The 21268-nt window shown below is 43.6% G+C and overlaps 2 protein-coding genes across 40 annotated transcripts in view; one reads left to right on the top strand and one right to left on the bottom strand.

Annotated features, from left to right (window-relative positions):
• RIF1 (replication timing regulatory factor 1) overlaps nucleotides 1-4446 on the top strand; it is a 31058-nt gene extending 26612 nt beyond the window's left edge. For all 4 annotated transcript variants that reach the window (XM_054207854.1, XM_054207856.1, XM_054207855.1 and 1 more), the window contains 6 exons: nucleotides 78-218; nucleotides 457-534; nucleotides 627-742; nucleotides 1201-1357; nucleotides 1632-1740; nucleotides 2634-4446. In XM_054207854.1, the coding sequence (XP_054063829.1) occupies nucleotides 78-218; nucleotides 457-534; nucleotides 627-742; nucleotides 1201-1357; nucleotides 1632-1740; nucleotides 2634-2854 (822 nt within the window). In that variant the 3' untranslated portion in view covers nucleotides 2855-4446. The remainder of the gene's footprint in view (nucleotides 1-77; nucleotides 219-456; nucleotides 535-626; nucleotides 743-1200; nucleotides 1358-1631; nucleotides 1741-2633) is intronic.
• A 140-nt stretch (nucleotides 4447-4586) lies between these two features.
• NEB (nebulin) overlaps nucleotides 4587-21268 on the bottom strand; it is a 127187-nt gene continuing 110505 nt past the window's right edge. For 7 of the 36 annotated variants that reach the window (XM_054207815.1, XM_054207827.1, XM_054207826.1 and 4 more), the window contains 19 exons: nucleotides 19110-19202; nucleotides 17554-17646; nucleotides 17002-17094; nucleotides 15702-15794; nucleotides 15095-15187; nucleotides 13810-13902; nucleotides 12937-13029; nucleotides 12224-12316; nucleotides 11569-11661; nucleotides 10953-11045; nucleotides 9890-9982; nucleotides 9514-9606; nucleotides 9171-9263; nucleotides 8357-8464; nucleotides 7858-8041; nucleotides 7317-7409; nucleotides 6510-6659; nucleotides 6106-6215; nucleotides 4587-5447 (listed from right to left, as the gene is read on the bottom strand). In XM_054207815.1, coding sequence (XP_054063790.1) covers nucleotides 5274-5447; nucleotides 6106-6215; nucleotides 6510-6659; nucleotides 7317-7409; nucleotides 7858-8041; nucleotides 8357-8464; nucleotides 9171-9263; nucleotides 9514-9606; nucleotides 9890-9982; nucleotides 10953-11045; nucleotides 11569-11661; nucleotides 12224-12316; nucleotides 12937-13029; nucleotides 13810-13902; nucleotides 15095-15187; nucleotides 15702-15794; nucleotides 17002-17094; nucleotides 17554-17646; nucleotides 19110-19202 — 2028 coding nt within the window. In that variant the 3' untranslated portion in view covers nucleotides 4587-5273. The remainder of the gene's footprint in view (nucleotides 5448-6105; nucleotides 6216-6509; nucleotides 6660-7316; nucleotides 7410-7857; nucleotides 8042-8356; nucleotides 8465-9170; nucleotides 9264-9513; nucleotides 9607-9889; nucleotides 9983-10952; nucleotides 11046-11568; nucleotides 11662-12223; nucleotides 12317-12936; nucleotides 13030-13809; nucleotides 13903-15094; nucleotides 15188-15701; nucleotides 15795-17001; nucleotides 17095-17553; nucleotides 17647-19109; nucleotides 19203-21268) is intronic. The other 29 variants (XM_054207818.1, XM_054207835.1, XM_054207836.1 and 26 more) reach the window with 26 other exon arrangements.

The raw sequence follows: 21268 nt of genomic DNA, 5'->3' as shown, positions 1-21268 counted from the left end.
GTTGGATTACTGGCTGTATTTTTCAGTCACTGGTGGTTTGAGTTCATACTATAAAAACTGCTTCTCTCTAAAACCAGATTCGCCGAGTCTCTTTTGCAAACCCAATTTATCAAGAAGGACTGGCCGATGACATCGACAGGAGGAGTCCTGTCGTTAGGTCCCATTCTTCTTCACCATCTTCCCGAAGCCTTAAAATTTTATCTAATATTCAGGCTAAGGTAAGTTCTGTTACGTATATTCTGTATGCCCTGAGCACTCGCGGTTCTCGCTTAGCGTCGGTCACCTTGTGTCAGTGTGTGTTCAGCCACTCGCAGAGAACCAGGGAGCGTAGAAAGGGTTGTCGCGGGCTTAGCCTGGCTCATTCTGTTGCCCTCTGAGGTGTAGGTCGGTAGAATCTTGCCGTTAACTGAATTCCTACGATCCTGAGAGATCTTTTTTTCCTCTTTTTCTATCCAGCATATTACCACTCCAACCAAAGGATTTCTGTCCCCAGGATCTCGTAACCCTAAATTTAAGAGCTCAAAGAAGTGTTTAGTAAGAAGTGCTTTGGTTATGTATCTCTTATTTTTTTTTCCTGTATTCAGTTGTGTGATAGTTAGTTTAATATTTTTTCTGTATTATTCAAGATTACAGAAATGGCGAAGGAATCGCTGCCTTGCCCTGCGGAATGCGTGTATCCCGCCTTAGTTGGCTGCAAAGCACCGGTTGACGTCATTCTACCTCAGATCACATCGAACATGTGGTAGGTGGATTGGTGCGCTTGAAGGTGACGTTTTACCAGAAACTGAATTCTTTACGCAGCCCGCAGAACCAAATACTCAGATGCAAAACGTGATGACTTGGAGACATTTTTATGCCACAAAGGAGGGAGGTTGGTTTGGTGGGGGAGAGACATAACTTTTTGTAAGGCTATGGAAAGCTTGCACCTGGAACACGGGGTGCTTTCTCCGTTTGACGCGGTGGAGCAGACCGATCTTAACGATCTGTGACGAAGCTGTTGGAGCTTTCTGTGTATTGAAGACAAAGTGGGGATTTTGGGGAAAGAAAAAAATCTACATTTGAAATGTACGAAGTGTTTTTCCTTCACTTATGTGCTTGTGAATCAGCATTTATGTAGGATTTCTGTCTGCTCCGCCGTGCCAGGCAGAAAGGACGTGAATTCTAGCATCATAAACCATTTTTTTTTTTTCCTCCCTGCAGCAGCGCCAGAGGCCTGGGGCAGCTCATTCGGGCAAAGAACATCAGGACGGTGGGTGACCTGAGTACTCTGACAGCATCCGAGATCAAAACCCTGCCCATCCGCTCTCCGAAAGTTTCCAATGTTAAAAAAGCCCTGAAAGGATATCATGAGCAACAGGTAACGTTTAACTTTCGTACCCAAAAGGCCAATATTAGCCTGACGAACTGCTAACGTCCAGCGTGAGGAATAATGGGGCTTCTGTTTTTCCCCCGTTGAAATAGCGCTTTAAAACATAATCTCTACCTGTCAGAGTAACGCGGGAAGTCAAGGTAGGGATGTGACTTAGCTACAATATTATTAACAGGGATAATGACTGTATTTATTATGAGCTTAAAACATGTCCCACCATGCAGTCTTTTTTTCCTCTCGTTCTCTCACAAAAACTCTTCAGGTAAAATCTCGAGGATTTGAGGAAATGTCAGCGCTTGAGGATGCAGAAAAACCTGTAAATAACGTAGAGGATAAATCTCTTCCTGTAGATGAAGAAAAACTTGCAACAGGTACCCATTGCCCGCTTCCTGCTTAGGCTGCGGTTTCGCTGCTTTAATTCTCCCCTCGTGGCAACACTTGGTCGATTTTATTTGTTTTGAGCGTTATTAGCTATACTGGCACAGTAGATGGGTGATTGAGTCGGCCACTTTATGAAGCTCTGTAGCAATGGATTTTTAAAACTTGTTGCGTATTTTGAGGGAAAGATGCTGGTTTTCCCTGAATCAGCGTGCGTAAGTGCGTGAAACACAGATTCAGCTGGGCTCCAAGTACTTATTTCTCAGTCTCAGCCGGGTTTGTCTCCGGGGCCGTTCAGCCCCGCGCGGTGGGTCTGGGCACGCACAGAAACGAGCAGCATGACGCAGAGATAGCAGGGTGGCGCCTCATCCTGAGGCGGGTGTGGGACAGAGCGGGGACGATTCCCTGTGTATTTTGGATTTGGGTGCCTCAATTTTAATCTGAATTCTGTGCGTTTGGGGAGTTTGGCCTGGTGGGCTCACCCAGGCATCCATGGTTGTTCTTCCTACGTGACTCTTGAAGCATTTGCTAAACTGGAGAACAAAGAACCCAGGAGTAACTAACTTCTCAGTTGTCCCATTTAAAAGTTGGGCTTTGGGATAACACATCTCAAAGGACAGTGGCAGAATTGGAAAAGGATCGAATACTTTCATTTCTGTCCTTAGTTTTATTGTATGATCCTGATGAACTATGATGGAAGTCACCCTAAAGAAGGGTAGCATGGAGTTCTGAGGGCGGCCTTGGTCAGAAACTCGTGTCATGTGGAACAAATACTTTGTAGACTTTGAATACGTTGTTTTGTACAAAAGCAGCGGGAACACACCTCTGCTCAGACTGAAACCCGCACTCAGCCTGCCCTGCCCTGCCCCCTTTCCTGCCTTTCCAGATCTGCTGGAACCAGTTGTCCTGAACGCGGATGAGCAGCCGGCAGCAGATCTGCTGAGCCAGATCGACGCGCTTGCGGCTCAGCTCGCCTCCGAAGATCTTCACGGCTATTCGGGAAGCCAGCTCTTTGAGATGCAAGAAAAACTCATTGGGATGACGAACTGTATCATGAAAAACCTGCAGTCCCGCTGGAAATCGCCACCCCGTGAAAGTTCCGATTAGTTGCTTATTTCTAAGTAAGGAGGATTTTGTTACAAATTCCCCAAAACCTGCTTTTCTTACTGATGAATTATTCCTTAAACTGTGCATTTTGTACTATAGAAGATTTTTTTAATATCTATATGAGCAAAATGTATTGTGGTTTCCTCCCCCCCCCTCTTTTTTTTAATTCTAATTTCTGGGAATGCGTATTCCCTGTTGGAGGTGTTTGTACCGTATTGCTATGCATATTTCTTTCAGGTAGTGAAAGAAAACTTGGATAAAGTTGTGCAATAGCAAAGACTGTGAAACCAAACCGACACAAATTTTATGGTTGTTTTTTTTTTTTTTTCCAAATCCAAAGTGTTCTTAGTGCTGCAGACTCTTATCTCGCAGCTCTGCTCCGCCGCTGCCCCCCTTCCTTTCCTCCGAAGCTGCTGCCCCGGACAGACTCTCTCCCTCCCCAGCACCGTTTTCTACGGAGATAAACTGTGCTTAATTCCTTCCAGCAGCGGCAGCTCGGGAAGCTGGTGTTTGATAACTGGATGCCATCTGTTTTTGCATGTAGTTTTGTAAGAATTGCACCAAGAAGCTGATAACACACGGCTCCCGCACCGGCGAGAGGCTTCCCGAAACTTCTCAGGCTCTTTCCCATCTCCTTTGTTTGCAGCAGTTCTTCTGTGGAGAGGAGTTTTTTCCTTGGGGAAATGAATGGATTTGACGAGAGCTCTTTGTATATTATTGTACAGACTTATCATGGCAAATGTGGGTTAATAATTTATGATTTTGAGTTTTAATTGCATGGAATGCATTGCTGCTTCTCGGAGACCTTCAGATGAGTTCTCGGGTTTTACTCTGGAAATGGAATTTGTATATATTGGACTGTAGCTATCAACACGGACATTTATTGAAAGAAATTGCTGCAGGTGGTTTTAGAACTTACACATGGACAAATAAACCAGCAAATAGTTCCCAGATTTGTTCATGTCCTTGTGGTTTGGTGGGTTTGGGGTTTCCCCCCCCCCGCCCCCTTGTGATGTGTTGAGCCCTCCTGCAGCTTGGCTTTGGATGCTCAAGGTTGGGAGGGACCTTGGAAGGTCATTGCTGCTGCGTGGTCCTCAGGGCCATGGGAGTGCCTCGTCAGCAAGACCTGAAATACTCTAAATATTCTTTGCCCTCATCTCTCGTGAAGAAAAAGGATAGGACAGAGGTGTCTTGGAGCAATAATGTCAATGGCGCCAGTTCAACTCCTGCACCCTGTGCCCTGCGCAGCCGAGGATGTTGCTAACGCACCTCAAAAGGGTGTTCACATCCAACCACCACCCTTCAGTGCTGGCAGTCCCGAGTCCTGCTCTGAGGAAGGACGTGTCCCTTTCCCGCTGGCTGTGCCCACCCTGAGGCGCTGGGCATTCCCTTTCAAGAACGCCCTCGGGTTAATGCTGCAGCTCCTGCTACGTTCACTTGGTTTTAATCTTTGGTCTCTCTGGGACACAGTATCCAGGGGTTTCTTATTTCCTCCTTTCTTGGAGACTGGCTGGTACCAGGCGCTTCAGCAGACGAAGCAGAACCCGCTGTGTTCAGGTAGGAGACAACCTGTGCGCTTCAGCCACAGCCCCTCGCGGTCGGACCTCTCCTGGGGCCGGTGCATCTGCTGTCGCTGTCTGGGTTCTTGCCCTTTCTCAGTAACGGTTTTCTGAACAAAACCACTTTGTGACGGATTCCTGCCCTTCCGCCCGAGTCAATACATCAAACGTGCTGCAGGAACATCAGCTTTATTCGGTCACTAATTTACAAGTAACAACAGCTTCTGACCCAGGACAGGTGCATGAAAAACACGTGCGGAGCAGCTCAGCAAGCGGCAGGAGAGGCCTTTGGGTTTGTGGGGCTGGGTTTGCCCCTCCCCAAGCTAAACGGGGGTTTGAAATACTAAGCCTAAATATTGCTTATATGGGAAAGAAGTGAATGCATTCAAACACTTTAGAATGTTTGAAAAATACTCCTGTTGAGGGAGAATGAATAAAGTAACAGCTGGTGGTCGTAGTCTGAAGTACACGTATAGAACTTCAGCGAGGCTGAACTGGGTTGCAGTTCGAGCACCGTTAAACATTGGGATGGGACGTTGAACTGTTTGAAAATCCAGGCAATGTTTAAAAAAAACTTTTTTTTGGACTCTGGAAGAAACACAGCTCTCATGAGGAAGGCCCAGGACTGTGTTTACAAGAAGTTTTCAAAAATCTTTTGAAAGAGTGTTTCCAGAGTATTTTACTCTGCAGTTACTTTCCCCCCCCCCCCGCCCCCTCATGGTTCCTAAGGTGCTCTCAGCATGGGAGACGATACGGCACTTCAGAAAACGTGTTACAAACCCTTTTCTAAGGGTTACGTTTTGAGAAGTGCCGGCAGGTCTGTACCACACAGACGGACCTTAGGCAAAGCTGCGCTCTGGTTAGACGGCCTCCACGTAGTTGGCGGGCAGCATCCCCGTCTTGCCGGTTCTCTGGACAGTCCCGTACATCCAGCCTTCATCGATGGCCTGCACGTTCACTATTGTGTCGCCATCTTTGAAGGACACCTCATCAGCGTCGGCTGCCATGTAGTCATACATGGCGCGGTAGGTCTTCTGGCAGTGTGAACGGGGAGGGAGGCAAAGAAGAGACACGTTCATACCCCTGCGCCCACTCGGGCTGACGCTCAAGTGTAACTACCGCTGTTTTGACTCATTGCAATACCCCATTGCATTGCCTGCTCTTTTAAATCTGGTTTTTAAATGTTTTTTTTAAATGTCTCTTCTCAGTAACTAAGTCCCTCAGTTACCCACGTCCACAGGACCTGAGTCACAGCCTGGCTCTCGGTGACACTGAACAAAGTGTTTCCAGAGTGTATTTGAGCAGCATCAGCTCCAGGTGGCTCCAGCCATAACTTTAAGGTGGTGCCTCCCAGGGGGTGGTGTGGGGAGGCGATGCCATGCCCATTGGTGTATCTACTCTAGGATCCAACCTCAGGAGGAGGAGGAAGTGTTAAAAGTTTTCAATTATAGGCGAGGGCCTGTCCCCCTGCAACGGATCTGTGACTCCTTCCCCTGGTTTTGCACCAAGCTCCAGCCCAACAGGAGGACACCCGACCACCTCACTCCTGGATGAATCGGCTGAAGCGTGATGGAGCCACACGCCGGCCCCTGCTGGAGCCCTCCCGCGCTCTGCTCCTTTGGCAGGCGGCCAGCTTTGCTCCTGCAGCAAGTTTGGGATTGTGTCTTACTACACGTGATGCGTGTTACTTACTCCAGCAGTAGAGGGGTGAGAAGGAACCGATGACACCGTGGTTTGCTGGGTGGCAACTGACGATGACCGTTGTTGTGGTAACTCTATGGTTTTAGCGTGTTTGTAGCCCACTGCAAAAGGAAAATGTATTGTTTAATGCAGACTTGGCAATAGGGTTAGAGTTGCTCTGAGTAAAGCTCATGCGACAGGTCGTGCCGTGGGTTGCATCTGCCTTTCACCCACTGAAATACAACTTTACATCTCTTGGTTGTGTCCATAACTCAGTGTTTCCCAGGTGTGTTTCTGTGCTTTTTCCTGGCTGAAGGAATTGCTGACCGTGAGCCCATGCCCAGCACCGCCCCGAACAGGGTCAGGACACCATTTGTCTCATTTGTGAATAAACGGCACTTCTGTTCTCCCCGTACCTGTGGTGGTGGTGGTGAAGAAGCCCCCGTTGCTGTAGTAGGACAAATGTTGATCCACGGCGTCCGAGGGTTCGGATTTTTCCTCGCCGCCACTGAGGCTCAAGGCACTGGCGGAGCGGGAGTGCTCCCGGCTGCGGCGCTGGGCTTGGACTGCGAGGAGAGAGCAGCGGGAAACCATTTACGTCTTTGTTTTGTAAGGAGAGGCACGCATGAAAATACGTTTAAATATACACACCCACCCCCCCCCACACACAGAGGTTACTTCATACGTACACACATATGTGTGCGCACACACGTTCTGTGAAAACACCCGAAGTGCTGTACCATCGTTACCGAACGCAGCCACGTTGTGCTCGTCTTGAGTAGAAAAGTGACGGAGCTAAGCACAAGTGGTCACTGTATTTTACAAAGTTTATGGGACAAAGCGCGTGAATTCATCAGTCTGGTTTTATGGTTACTCAGTGGCATTTGCCAGGGCTTTCTTAACATATTCTACAGACACCGTGCTGACGTTCTACTCAAAAAGGCAAAATTATTATGTCCCTTTTATCTTTAGAATATTTTTTTTTTCTTTCTCCAACCTCCCTCCCTTTACTGCTGGCTACTTCTAAAATTTTGATTCCAGTTATCCCATGCTTTCCTTCACCAGCTGCCAGAGATCTGAGCCGTGCCAGGGACCGTGTTTCTCTCATTCAGGAGTTTAAAAAGAAAAAAAAAGGGTAAGTGAGGGACAGTTTTAAAAGGAAGCACACGTTAGTATCCCCAAGCTGCCGGTTTTGCAGACACAGTGCAGCGTGTGGCACAGACCAGAGATCATGTGTAAGCTTCTGGACTGAATGTTGTCTTCTGCTGGGTCGTAGTCAAAGACTGAGCCGGGGTTTGTGCGCCACACGCGGAGACCTGCAAGAGAAAGAGCCTTTTCTGAGGAGAAGCTGTAGCTCAGGCGCCTGTTAGAGAGCGGGAGCAGCAGGCGTAAAGGAGCAGGAGTGAAAGCGCATCTGAAAAGGGCAAGTAGTATTTCATAGACCTGTGTTTCCTAAATCTATAGCACAGATGAAAGTTATACAAAATAAAAGCCTAATCTACATCAGGTGAGCTAAGGTATTTCCCTAGGATGCCTAGAGATGAAGTTAAAAATGTAAGTAAGAAATGTAAATGTAGAGTTACATTATGAAGGCGGAGCACAGGTGACTTACAGCTGCTGCAAGAGGATGTTTTCAGAATGGTCTGATGGAAACGTCACATCCAAGGAATGACAAATTTGAGTTGCTGTGGCTGAGCTTAAATAAAGCAGCTCATCCAGGTCGGGCTGTGGTTTGTGTAAACGAAGCACTGGTGTTCTGCTCACCTGTGAGAGTCTCTTGATCCTGGTCCACGCGCTTTCGCTCCATTTCTACTACTCGCCTTTGAATGCCCCTGTAGCTGATGTCGCTGAAGTCCTGCATGTTCTTTTTCACGCGTTCTGTAATGGGGTCGGTAACTACAGGTGTGAAACTACCTTTGCTTTTCTCAAAATCTTCGTGGTATTTCACCTGCAATTAAAATGAAATGTCTGTTCTCCGCAGCTTTGAGTAACTTCCATCCCTGCTTACCTCAGGTGAGTTCTAGCGGAGGGGTCGCTGCTGGTCTCGACTTTGGCTTTCTCCACCCCAAGGAGCAATGAGAGAGCACCTGACCCCAAACGTGCCTTTCCTGCAGCCACTTTTGCCTTTAGTATTTAAGAATTTGGGTAACCAAATTTGGTACATGTACATCCTCCTTGAGCTGCCCACCCCGGAATGTCTCAGCAAAAAGGTTTTTATTTAAATCACTTGCCAAGTTAAAAATACATCTATAAATGCTCTTACTGTAGAGATATGTTTCTGGGTCTCTCGGACACGCCGCATTTCAGGTGTATCCAGTACATACGCAGCTTTGCCTTGCACTTGTTTTCGGAAACTGTCTGAATAAAGCACCTGCAGATGGGAAAAGGCACGTGAGCGCAGGGCACAGAGCTCCTCCGGCGGCGCGAGCAGGGGGCTGTACCCACACACCCTGGCACAGACGGGAACAAACAGGCGGCAGCAGCTGCGTCGGTGAATAACATTAGAATGCAAAGCGAAATTCTTTCTCATGAGACACGGACAGCTCTGGCCTTGATCCCAAAGGTTCCTGTTCTTAACTAAAAGTTCCTTACCTTTTTTTAACCGTGTAACGACAGGCGGAGGCCGTGCAGTGGCCTGAAATGCCCCTCACTGACTTTGCTGAAGTTATCAGTCAGACACACCGTGATTACACCTGTATTTATTGCTGAAATACTACATTTTTTGCTGTATGTACTGTTACTGGAGAATGGTCATTTTGTATCTCCTACGGTATAAGATCAGTAAAAACAGAAGATGTTTGCCACTGACTCGAAGGCAGCATATGTTATTTGAAATCCAACTGGTGTTTATAAAACAGCCCCCAATCTAAAGCAGCGACTCACGCGAAAAGAAATACTCAATTGCAGCAGAAAGTAAAAAGCAAGAATTAAAGGATTGGACTTTAGTATGGTCACTGCCTACTCCCAGCCTAGCTAGCTAGGTAGTTAACATCTGCGCTGTTAATTTGAGACAGGATTTCGGGGACTGAAATGGTACTTTTTAACGTATTTTCATTTACCGGCTGAACAGAACCTACCGAGCTGATGTTTTCTTGATTGCGTTTAGCTCTCTCCATCTCCGGAGTCATTGGTGTTGGAGTTCCTTTTGCCAGATGTTCCTTGTACAAAACCTACAAAAAGGTGTCCATAAATCAGAGCGGAATAAGTCAGTGACGGTGTTAGTGTTTAAGCATACTCATCACTGCAGGGGTGGAAAAGATCTCGGGAAATAAAGCATCTAAAAAGTTATTTGCTAGAGCAGAAGGTAAAAATCAAAGGGAAAAAAAATAGGCAAAGAAAGGAAGGAAAACTGAGAAAATAAGGCTCAATTAGAAGTGGAGGTTATTTTTAGTAGAAGGCGGTTGTCTCGTCTTTCAATACCGAGCTAATGTGTTCTTGATTGCGTTTGACTCTCTCCATCTCGGGAGTGACCGGGGTGGGGGTCGCCTTCCCTAAGCCTTCTTTGTACCCAACCTACAGATCACAAAGTAACCCAAAGTCACAAATGAACAATTAAAAACTGCAATGTTACTGGGTTTAGAGTAAACACCACCCATTATGAAACCGAAAAAATAGGTCAGAGGAAAAATAGTATTAAAATGTTAATTGACAACAAAATCTTTTAAGTACGATAATTTTAAGAGATGATTTTTCTAAGTTTGAGGGGAAAAATTACAGGGTTAAATAAAACCAGGCAGACGTTAAGTTATTAAAAAAACTTCTCTATCACATCCCCTCCACTTCTTGCAGACAATACCGAGCTAATCTGTTCTTGATTGCGTTTGACTCTCTCCATCTCTGGAGTGATTGGGGTGGGGGTCGCTCGCCCCAGGTTCTCTTTGTACAACACCTGTGGGATACAGAAGATGCATCCGGCATCTTAAACCCCCCCCAAATCCGAAGGATTCAAACACAAATTCTTACTTTGTTACCACATTTCAAAAAAGTCACTACTGATTATGATACGCAGCACTGCACAAAAGCCAAACATCTACTGCTGTGAGAAAGGGTAAGAAAAATAAACTGTAAAAGAAAAGCTTGTTATTTTTCTGGTTAAAAAGAAGGGCTCTATCCAGCTCCAACTGCGCCGCCGGCGCCACAGGCTGGGGAAGCTGCCTGTGCCCCGGGAGAACTATCTATTGAAAAATGTTTTAGCCACTGTTTTATCTGTATTTGAAGAAATCTGTGGCCGTGTTGGGAGGGAGGAGGCAGTTTTGTTGCCACACTGACCTTGGGCAGCCAAATAAAGGAGGGTGTCGAGGCCGGGCGTCCGGTATCGCTGCACCATTACGCCCACTCACCTCCCCGGGCCTTCGGGACACCTAAAAGCTCCTGCTGATGTGCCGCCCAGAGCAGGAGCGGCCGCCTGCCTTTGTGTCATTCTAAGGCCTCCTAAGTCACCCGCCACAGCGACGCCACCTCCCGTGGGTCAGAGGCGGGACTTCTTGGTGTGCGTGCGTGGGTTTCTTGCTGCTTTGGTTTTTTTTTTTTGCTAAAGTCAAATACCCCCGAAATGCCAATGAACGCTTGAACACTAAGCACAGATTGCTAAACACAAATACCTTCACCACAGGATGCTAATCTCTTACGGCTGTCTGGACAGAGCCCCCAGCGCTACGAACTGAGCAGCAGAAAAGGCCTACACGTCTGGATCAGACTGTTAACACCAAAGTCATTTTATTTTAGAAGAGGAGCGATTAATTTGCAGAAACAAGTATTTCCAGTTTTCAAATTAAAATCAACTTTCAGCAGGTAGTTAGATTGTTACTTTATTAAAATATAAGCACAAAGGCAAAAAAATTAATCTGTTTTTAAGGTACCGAGCTAATGATTTCTTGATTGCGTTTGACTCTCTCCATCTCTGGAGTGATTGGTGTTGGGGTCACTTTCCCCACATTTTCTTTGTACAAAACCTACAGGATACAAGGGAGTATCCAAATGTCATTAAAAAGGCACCACAACCAAAAAAAAAACCCCAACACAAAAAACCACCCACAAAACCAAACCAACATACAATAAAGCTTTTGAACCATGACGCTTAGAGGGCATTAGCTCTGGGGCACACTGCTGCTCCCCAAAGGAACCACGGGAGCTTTGCCGTTAATTTACTTTGGATGCCAAAATGACCCCCGTATGGACTCAACACTGCACGAAAGCACAACAGTAGTGAGAAAGGGTTAAAAAAAAAAAAAAAAAGGCAAAAAAAAAAAGCAAAGAAACAACATCCACCAAACCAAAGGTCAAACCTAGCTCTAGTAACATCCCGCTTCAGACGGTGTTAAACAGAAGATCCTACGATTTGTTTGTAAGCGGAGAAGGGGGGAAGTTTATGGCAGATTCAGTTTATAAAGTTAGAAAGCAGCGACTGCTAAACTGCTACAGTTACGTTACACACGTCAGTCAGAGCTTTGGGAACGGGTTTCCTGTTAAAAGTACCGAGCTAATGATTTCTTGATTGCGTTTGACTCGTTCCATCTCGGGAGTGACAGGTGTTGGGGTTGCCTTCCCTATGTTTTCTTTATACAACACCTGGGAGACATAAGAAAGGAGCCAAAGAAAGGACAGTAAATAAAAAGCTGGTTGGAGAATAACTTGAAGCCTAAGGCATTTTTTTTCTTGTCTTTATTTTCTCAGGGCCCAGGTTAAAGGCGGCACTACCAGAGAAGCAGGGTGTGGCGTACTGGCTTTTTAACTACAGGATCACTCATAATAAACAGTGTAAGTACCACGTAAATGAGACCACAAAATACCATAGTGAGGGGCTGAGAGTGTTACAAACATGTAAATTATTATTTTTTTTTTAAAAACAGAATGTCAGCATTGCAGAGAAAATGAGTGGAGGCTGTTAAATGTTTTTAGGATTAGAATGGGGCAGTAAAATCACTCTTAGAACCCAATAAAAATGGTAACAAGTTAAAGTCACCACCGTAAATCTCAGTCAGACAGAGTAAAAAGTCATCACGTGTGTGAGCTGCTTTAGAGCTGGGGTCGGCATTATTTTGGAACAAGCGTTACAATGTCCATTCACTAAAACTGTTAAAATGTTCCTTTAAATCGAGTTAAAGGGAACTTTTTTTTCTTAGCAAAGTACCGAGCTACAGATTTCTTGATTGCGTTTGACCCTCTCCATCTCTGGAGTGACAGGGGTGGGGGTTCCCATCCCCACGCTCTCTTTGTACAACACCTGCGTAGGAACAAGAAGCACCCAAAAAACATCATCACAACTCAAGAAGAATTACATCCGACATAAATGCAAATATTATTTGAGTCTGCTGGAGCTCAGCCTGCTCTGATCTGCCCTAAAAGCTCCCCCAGGAAGCAACGGAGACTGGATTGCACTGGGAGGTCTGAAGGCCAAGAGGTCTATGGCTTTCTCTTCGCAGGTGTGGCAAATCCAATGCAGAAGCCTCTTACATCAAATACATTTTCCTGGTGGAGGGCAGCTTTTTGACTAGCCCTGAAGCCTGCCAGAAAGGCAGACCCTCCCTCTTCTATAACAGCGTCAAAACAGGAAACCGAGAGGATTTAAAAAACCCAACAAAACAAAACACCACCACATATAAAAGGAAAAGGTTGGAACAGGGAGCAAAATGGTTAAAAATATTTAGGATAATGTGAATAATTAAATATATGAGGAAGTGGTAGGTCAGTAACATTGGAAAATATAGTACAGTGAAGAAGAAAGGATGGTTTTATAAGTTGATTACGTGGAAGTAAGGAGTGGAATCGTTCATTTTTAATAAAGGTTAAAAAGTTCTGTTTAAGTGGAGTTAAAGGGAACACATCTTTTCCTCCACAAAATACCGAGCTAATGTGTTCTTGATTGCGTTTGACTCTCTCAACCTCAGGAGTGACAGGTATTGGGGTTCCTGTCCCCAGCTCCTCTTTGTACAACACCTGTGGGGTGACACGTATTAAACAAAGGAAACGGCAGCAGCACACAATCCAGCTCGCTGAGAGAACAGACCCACTGATTGTCAAGGACGCTCCGAGCCAAGGCTTGGAATAAAAGAGAAAAATTACAATGCTCCTCAAAACTATAAAGCTGAAGAGTAACACGCTGCAATGACCTCTGGCAGAAAGCTAGAATACCTCCCCTGGTCGCTTCTCGGGAGCTACAGAGGAAAACTGTCTGTGCAACAGCAGATCATGAAAGACCTCCTAAAGGCAGAAAATCTCAAATACAACACAAAAGGAACACAGAAATCAGCTCTGTTTCATGTACCCACTCCATAAACATCACCGCAGGTTACACTGGCGTGTGTTAGTGCACGGTTACGCTGGGGTCACTTCCCCAGATCTGCATCAGGTGCTGAACAGTTTAGTTTTCATGTGTAAATTAAGTAAACTCAAGAAAAAAGCCCACCACTCAAAACAGAACAAGGATTGTTGTGATTAACAAAAGGAAAAATGGGGTCTTTTTGAAGAATTAAAAAATAAAAAAAGATAATCAGACTCAAAAGAAAGGTGGAATTAAAAGTTATTATTAAGAGGACGTAATAAAAAAGAGGAACAAGAATGTAAGTAACAATTATGGAGGAAAAAATCTCATAGGGACCAGGATATTATTTTTGTGTAAGTTGATTATAGGGGAACAAGAATTTTTTTTCGGTCTGTGTTAAAATTATTTTCAAATAGATTAAAAGGGAATTTTCTGCTTTTCAAATTAAAAAATACCGAGCTAAAGTTCTCTTGATTGCGTTTGACTCTCTCAATCTCAGGAGTGACAGGTGTTGGGGTCCCTGTCCCCAGCTCCTCTTTGTACAACACCTGTGGGGTGACACGGCTGCGTTAAACAAAGAGCAAAGAACAAGCAAACAACAGGAACGCTCTGTTTGCTGAGAGAACACACAGAACATGGGATATTTTTCTGAGCTGTCCTCATTTAAAAAATCCGTAAAAATAAAAAATAGTTTAAAACTCCGAAGACAAACACTAATACACCGGTATGGCGTCTACCAGAATGCTAGAATACCTTCCTGACTTGGTTAAGTGCTTCTCAAGGTGAACATTTAAAACTGGTGAGTATTTAGAAGATTAAGGTCTTATATAAAGTAAAATAAAGCATATTATTGTCTTTTTACCAGCAGTGAGGTAAGCTTTTTCCTGACTGTACTTGAGTCACTTGAAGGTTTTTCGGCACACACACCGCGCTCAGCCAAGAGCCATCCACTCCCAGAGTGAAACGCTACACACCGTCCAGAGTTTAGCAGCAAGGAATCTACCTCGCGAATGACAGGAAGGACGCTGAGACGTGACCATAATACAGGCGTACGTGTGAAAATGGTACCTGAGGAATTAGAATTACCGGTGCTCTCCTCTCTTACGTGACACTTACCTCACCCTGAGAAACGTCCTAACGCTACAAACTTTTTTACCCTGCAAACCTGTGCTTCCAACGTCTCCAGAGCAGTTTACACCCGCTGGAGATTTGGGCCACTGTCTCTGTGCAACAATATTAAAGACTTCCTGAAGGAAGAAGGCGGCAAATACAACGCAGAAGGAATAAAGAAATCAATTCTGTTTCAGTTACCCATCCCATAAACATCACAGCAGGTTACACTGGTATCACGGCACTCTTAGACTGGGCTCATTTCCACAGATTTGGATCAGGCTATAAATAGTTTAGTTTTTATATGAGGTAACACCAGGAAAAAACCCAACAAACCAGGGATTGAAATGATTAACAAAAGGAAAAGCACATATTAAAGAAGAAAAAACTACGTTCAGAGTCAAAAGAAAGATGGGAACAGGGAATCTAAAAGTTATCATTAGTATGAAGATCTAATCAAAAGAAAGTAAGTCACAATTATGGAGGAAAAAATGTCCAAACATGGGGGATAGGGTATTCTTTTTTGTGTAAATTGATTACAGGGAAACACAAGAATATTTTTTTGGTGTTAAAATTATTTTTAAATAGATTAAAAGGGAATTTTCTGCTTTTCAAAGGACAAAAAGATACCGAGCTAAAGTTCTCTTGATTGCGTTTGACTCTCTCAATCTCAGGAGTGACGGGTGTTGGGGTCCCTGTCCCCAGCTCCTCTTTGTACAACACCTACATGGTAACACGGGAGTTTTAAAAAAAAGTTAAGAACAAAAAAAGCCCCTGCTTTTGATGGAAGTAACACATATAATTTTTATGCCCACTAAATATAGCAGAAAGCAGGAAAAATTAGGAAGTATAAAAGAGTTAACAATTGTGATAAATTCAGATGAAATCTTCTGATAGCTAGAAATACTGCATCCTAATTCTCAGATACGCTTCAACAGATAATAAAGCATTACGGGAATGGAATTTAGCAAATAAAAAACACAGTGTTTTTTAAAAAGAAAAATACCTTAAGCTTCACAAAAAATGCTTTAAAAATTAAAGGACATGAAGCATCAAGTGTTATTATTAAAAAAAATCTTTTTAAAAAAAAGGACATAAAATATCACTAACAATGACTAAAAATTTTAATAGCAGGAAGGGGCCGTTTCTATGTTTGTAAGTTAATTAGAGAGAGCAGAAACTTTACAAGTGTTAAATAGTTATAGGGAATCCTTTCTTAAATTACAAAAAAAAATACCGAGCTAAAGTTTTCTTGATTGCGTTTGACCCTCTCCATCTCAGGAGTGACAGGCACTGGGGTGCCAATGCCCAGCCCCTCTTTGTACAACACCTGTGTGGCAACAGGGAAGCATTAAAAAAAAAAAAGGAAGGGAAGGAAAGGAAAAGAAAGGAAAGGAAAGAGGAAGACAGGGAGGAGAGAGAGAGAAGACAAGGAATTTAATATAGTGAAACTTCAAAGTAGGAAAATTGAGTTTTGTCAGCCTTGTTCAAAGGCTAGCAAAAAAAAATAAATAAATCACTGAAAATAACCAGCTAATATTGTTACGAGGTTTGTGGTCGTCTCACCTGGGTGCATGTAAGTAACGCCAAGAAGACCAGCGGGGGTGTTGGTGCAAGCACAGCTTGTGCCAAGTTACCCCAAAACCCTGCATTTATGTCTTTTTGCCCAAAGAAGTTTCCTTACTCAAACAATAGGCCTTGAACGAGCAGCTTTGCTCTAAGATTTCCAAATAGGCTCACCAGCGGGAAAGAGAGCCCAGGCGACCTCACAGACAATTACATGGAGCAAAAAGTTTAACACTGTGGCTTCTCTGAACTGTCCTATTAATCTCGTCAGGATTGAGTTTCGTATCAGTCATGTCTGAATTGGGTCAGAGTGAGTCAAAATGAGTGCTAAGCTGCGCTAACTGAAACAGAAATATAGAACAAAATTATGACATAATGGTGATTTGACTGGAATGCGTCAGGAGTAGAAACAATCTGGACAGAACGTCATTACTACAGTAATTTTTCCTTACAGATGTCATTTTTGTCATTTTTTCATATGGCGGTGATATGGGCATGCCACCCAGGTTTTCTTAGAAAGACCTGCAGGATATAAGAAAGCATCCAACACAGCACAACCAGGAAAAGAGACAAGACAGGCTGCTTTGCATTAGATGGGAAGGGTTAGGAGTTCATTTTTCATTTGCAGCGCAACCAGCGTGGGGAGTCTGAGGACCATTAGAAGGATCGACTTTGTTAATGAGGAGGAGAGTGAGATCACTCAGACTACTACGATTTCATTGGGAAGAAAAATAAGGCACTGCTTCACTGCTTTAAGGAAATGAGGTTAAAATCTCACAGCTGGAATGATTACAATTAAGTTAGACTGAGTGAAAAATCAAAATATAAGGATACTGAGAGGGTTTTAGTGATTTGATTAAGAAAGGGTTGTTCAAAGTTCAGCAAAGAACTGAAAGAAAAATTTAATATGGAGGAGTTAAAGGGATTTGATTTGCATTTCAAATGGTAGGGTGTGTTTTATTTAGCAATACCGAGCTAATGTTCTCTTGATTGCGTTTGACCCGCTCCATCTCTGGAGTGACCGGTGTTGGGATGCCAGTCCCTAAGCCCTCTTTGTATAACACCTGTGAGGTACAAGAAAGTTTCCACAAAAAAAGCACTCAACACAGGCAAACTCATCAAATCTGAGTGTTTTGTCAGTTACGTTTAGCGTTAGGATTACTTTTCAATTAATTTCACACTTGTTCTAGAGGCAAATATTAAGGAAGGGGCTGATGGTTGGTTATTCTGTAAATACATAACTACAGATACTAGAAGATCAAGGGTTAAGATAAAACAAACATGGAGAGAAAAAACATGTTAATGTCACAGCTTACTTCCAGTTTGGGTTCTTAAAAGAAATGCATGTAAAGTTGTAAATCACCAAAAAAAGTTAAAGCACAAAAAGGTGGACTATAAATGAGTTAAAAATATTGCCAGGGAAAAGACAGGATCGGGGTGAGATTCTAAACCACTGAAGAAAACAGATTATATGTTAGGATGTTATGCAAAAATAAGTTGTTATAATTTTTTTTTTTAAATACCGAGCTAATGTGTTCTTGATTGCGTTTGACTCTCTCTATTTCTGGAGTGACAGGTGTTGGGATACCTGTCCCTACGTCCTCTTTGTACAGTACCTGCAGAACACAAGCACCCAGCAAGGTGAGAACTTCATATTCCTTTCACAAATACAGTACATTCGGATAGTTAATTTACCTGGTTTATAGGTAAATATAATCTGAGATTATAAGTAAATACGTGCACAATTTCTTTTCCTCAGTGTGCATCTTTTTAAGCACAGTCACCAGCTCAGCAAAGTACTTAAAGTGGATGTTGAGGTGCTTGAACCCATTGAAGCCAATGGAGTACTTCACTGGAGCAGGAGACAACTTCAAACACTCTGCGGACCTGGTGTCAGAAGTAGGTACGTTCTGCTTTTCATCTTAGTTTAGGAAATGGAACAGTTTTATTTTTCAGGCAGTCAGCATTCCTGAAGGGTTTTTTTTATGGTGCTAACAATCAGCTGAACCTTCTACAGACATGTTTAATATGAAAATACTTAGTTGTGGGCTCTATCTTATTTTGATCTCTGTGACTATTTGGTTGGAATTTTGCTCTGTTTTGTCTCTAGTAAGAAAAACAACTGAGTTTTAGCTCTCGTATCATTAGATTTAACTGAACCTGTAGTTGTCTGATTTAAAAAATTGCATTTTTCATGAAAGGCCTTGCATAGGAAATGCCTGGGTTGGTTTAAAACCTAATCATGTAGAAATACATTACAAATGCACTACCAGTTCTTCTTGCATCTAGTAAAATACTTGCAACAAAAAGAGCTAACAAAAAAAAAAATTCACTACTTTATGTCATTGAAACAATGAAAAAATACAAAAATAAAGCACTCACAGCAAGGGAAAACCAATTATGTAAATGAAAAAATGAAGAATCATTTGAAAAAACAACTCAATTGTGCAAAAGTGAGCTGTAAAAAACATTAATATCATAAACAGCTCAAAAAGGAAATAGTACTTACAAAAACAGGAATGGAAGATCTTAAGGTACTCGTTACGTGGCTGTCACTGCTCCTCGGCGTTGTATAGCAAACAGCCGAGGTACCGACCATGACAAGACCATATCCTGCCTCAGTTCTGTATGCAGAGAGCAAAGTAAAGCAGCAGCGGCTCAAAACCAGGAGAGCACGTGGTGGTTATTTAAATCCGTACTTAACTAGATCGGGAAGAGCCAGGTACTGTTTCCACTTAGAACCATCACTAGGTTTTGTGACTAGAAAAAAGGCTGCAATTATTTTTTTCCACAAAGCTCTCTCTAGCCGATCCATTTTTTCTCCAGACTAATTGTAAGACACCATCTGGGTGTTCTTTGTTTCTAGTTCTGTGTTTAGAAAAGATCACAGAAGTAATCCAGGGAAGTGGCTGACTGTAATGGTCACTGCAAAATTCAGATAATTGAACTTCCCGCTGCTGCATATAGGGATTTTAGACATCTGATCTCTTTTCAACAAAAAATACCCACAAACATTACCAAAGTTTGGAGCTTGAGCTCTGCATGAGTATACAGGTAAATCGGAAATATTGGCCTTTACCGAACTGATGTGCTTCTGCGTCTCCTTGACACGCTTCACCTCTGGGAGATCAGGAATTGGAGTGCCTTTCCCAATACCCTCCTTGTACTTAATCTACAAAGATGCAGAAAAAAGCAAAAGGACTTACATTAAAGCACAGCTGATGCAGGCACGAGTAAAAGTCCCATGAGTAAAGAAACACAGCTCCTTTACGCTTTACAAACTCATTCAAATCTCAGCTACTAAGTGTATTCTCAGAGAAGGAAATCATCAAGGAACCTGTTACAGAGTGATGATAGCTAGCCTGCCACACTTCTACAAAGCAGTTTAACGAGAACTCAGCTCAGGGAAAAAGGTAGTGTCTTGTTTGAGCCAGAATTTTTCAATTGAAGCTTAAAATTTGGGTATCTAACATCTCCCAGGAGCTTTATTTCAGCAAGAACCAACCCCCTAATTTATAACAACTGAACCATTTCAAGGTTTCTTACACCAAGTTCCAAGAAATTGCGATATTAAAAATTTAAAGTAATTTCTAAAAATCTTAGCCTAATGTGAAATAGGCACCTAGATTCATACGTGGATATAGAAAGAGCATTATCCTGATCTCGAGAAGACTGAAAATGTAAAAGACCTCATTTAACACGAGCAGAGAGCTGCTGTTAAAGCATTCCCATCACCTTTGCAAGCAACCCGTTAGAGGGTAACTTCAGCTGCTGCTGAGATGGCACTGTTTGTGGCACTTCACTGAAAGCGTTTTCTAAACACAAGTACAAATACCTTTAACCTGACACCATTTGGTCTTTTTACCAATGGAAGAAGGATTCTGTAAAAATCTATCATATTCAACAAAGGTGGGAGTCATCGCACAACATTTTAACAATTACAGTGCTGCGTGCATTTCTACTTTAGCGTAACAAAAAAAAAAGGCACAGCATTTCACAAGAACATATTTAACACACTATGCATGAAACAAATTGTGTGAAAAGTTAATATTTTTTACACTAAAATGATGTTAGCGTTCAAAAAAGCATGAAAAAAGATTTACAAGTTTCAAAAGAAAAGTAATACACACAATTATTCCCATTTTAGAGTGTTACAATTTTTTATGTACTATAAAGGCTTTACGAGACATGCTTTAGTAAGGCTTTTGACACCGTTTGCCCTGGCATCCTCAGAGACAAGCTAATGAAGCATGGGTCAGATCAGTGCACAGGGCCAGGGACTGAAAACTGGCCAAACGGCTGGGCCCAGAGCACTTTGACCGGTGGCACAAGGACCAGTCCACTGTGGTGTATCCCCAGGGGTCAATACTGGGGCCAAAACTGTTTAACATCCTCGCTGCTGACCTGGATGCCAGGACACGGTGCACCCTCAGCAGGATTGCAGATGACACAAAACTGGGAGGACTGGCTGATACACCCAGGGGTTGTGCTGCCACCCAGAGGGACCTCGATGGGCTGGAGAAATGGGCTGAGAGGTATCTCCTGAAGTTCGAGAGGGGGAAATGCAGTCCTGCACCTGGGGAGGAATAACCCCAGGCACCAGTACATGCTGGAGGCTGACTGTTTGGGAAGCAGCTTTGCCGAGAAGGACCTTAGGGATCTGGTGGACAACAAGCTGACCACGGGCCAGCAATGCAGCCTCATGACAAAGAATGCCAACAACATCCTCAGCTGCATTAAGAAGGGCACTGCCAGCAGGTCCAGAGAGGTGATCCTTCCCCTCAGCACTGGTGAGGCCACATCTGGAGTTCTGCGTCCAGTTCTGGGCTCACCAGTACAAGAAACATACGGACTTACTGGAGGAAGTCCAGTGCAGGACTACAAAGATGAGTAAGAGGAGCTTCTTTGGGACGAGAAGAGGCTTAGAGACCTGGGAGTCTTCGGCTTGGAGAAGAGTAGGCTCAGGAGGAACTTAACAAAGTGTATAAATACCCAGGGAGAAGGAATGAAGAGGAGGGAGCTACTCTTCTCAGTAGGGCTTGGTGATGGGACAAGAGGTAATGGCCACAAATTAAAAAAAACAGAAAATTCAATCTGAACACAGGAAAACAACTTTTTTTTTACCATGAGGCTGGTCAGACACTGGAATAGGTTGCCCAGAGAGGCTGTGGAGTCTTCATCCTTCAAGATATTCAAAACTCGACTGGACATGGTCCTAGGCAACCTGCTCTGGCTGAT

The sequence above is a fragment of the Rissa tridactyla genome, chromosome 7 (assembly GCF_028500815.1).
Source record: "Rissa tridactyla isolate bRisTri1 chromosome 7, bRisTri1.patW.cur.20221130, whole genome shotgun sequence".
Lineage (NCBI taxonomy): Eukaryota > Metazoa > Chordata > Aves > Charadriiformes > Laridae > Rissa > Rissa tridactyla.
Note: the sequence above shows the minus strand (reverse complement) of the source record. Positions and strands in the feature narration are given on the sequence as shown.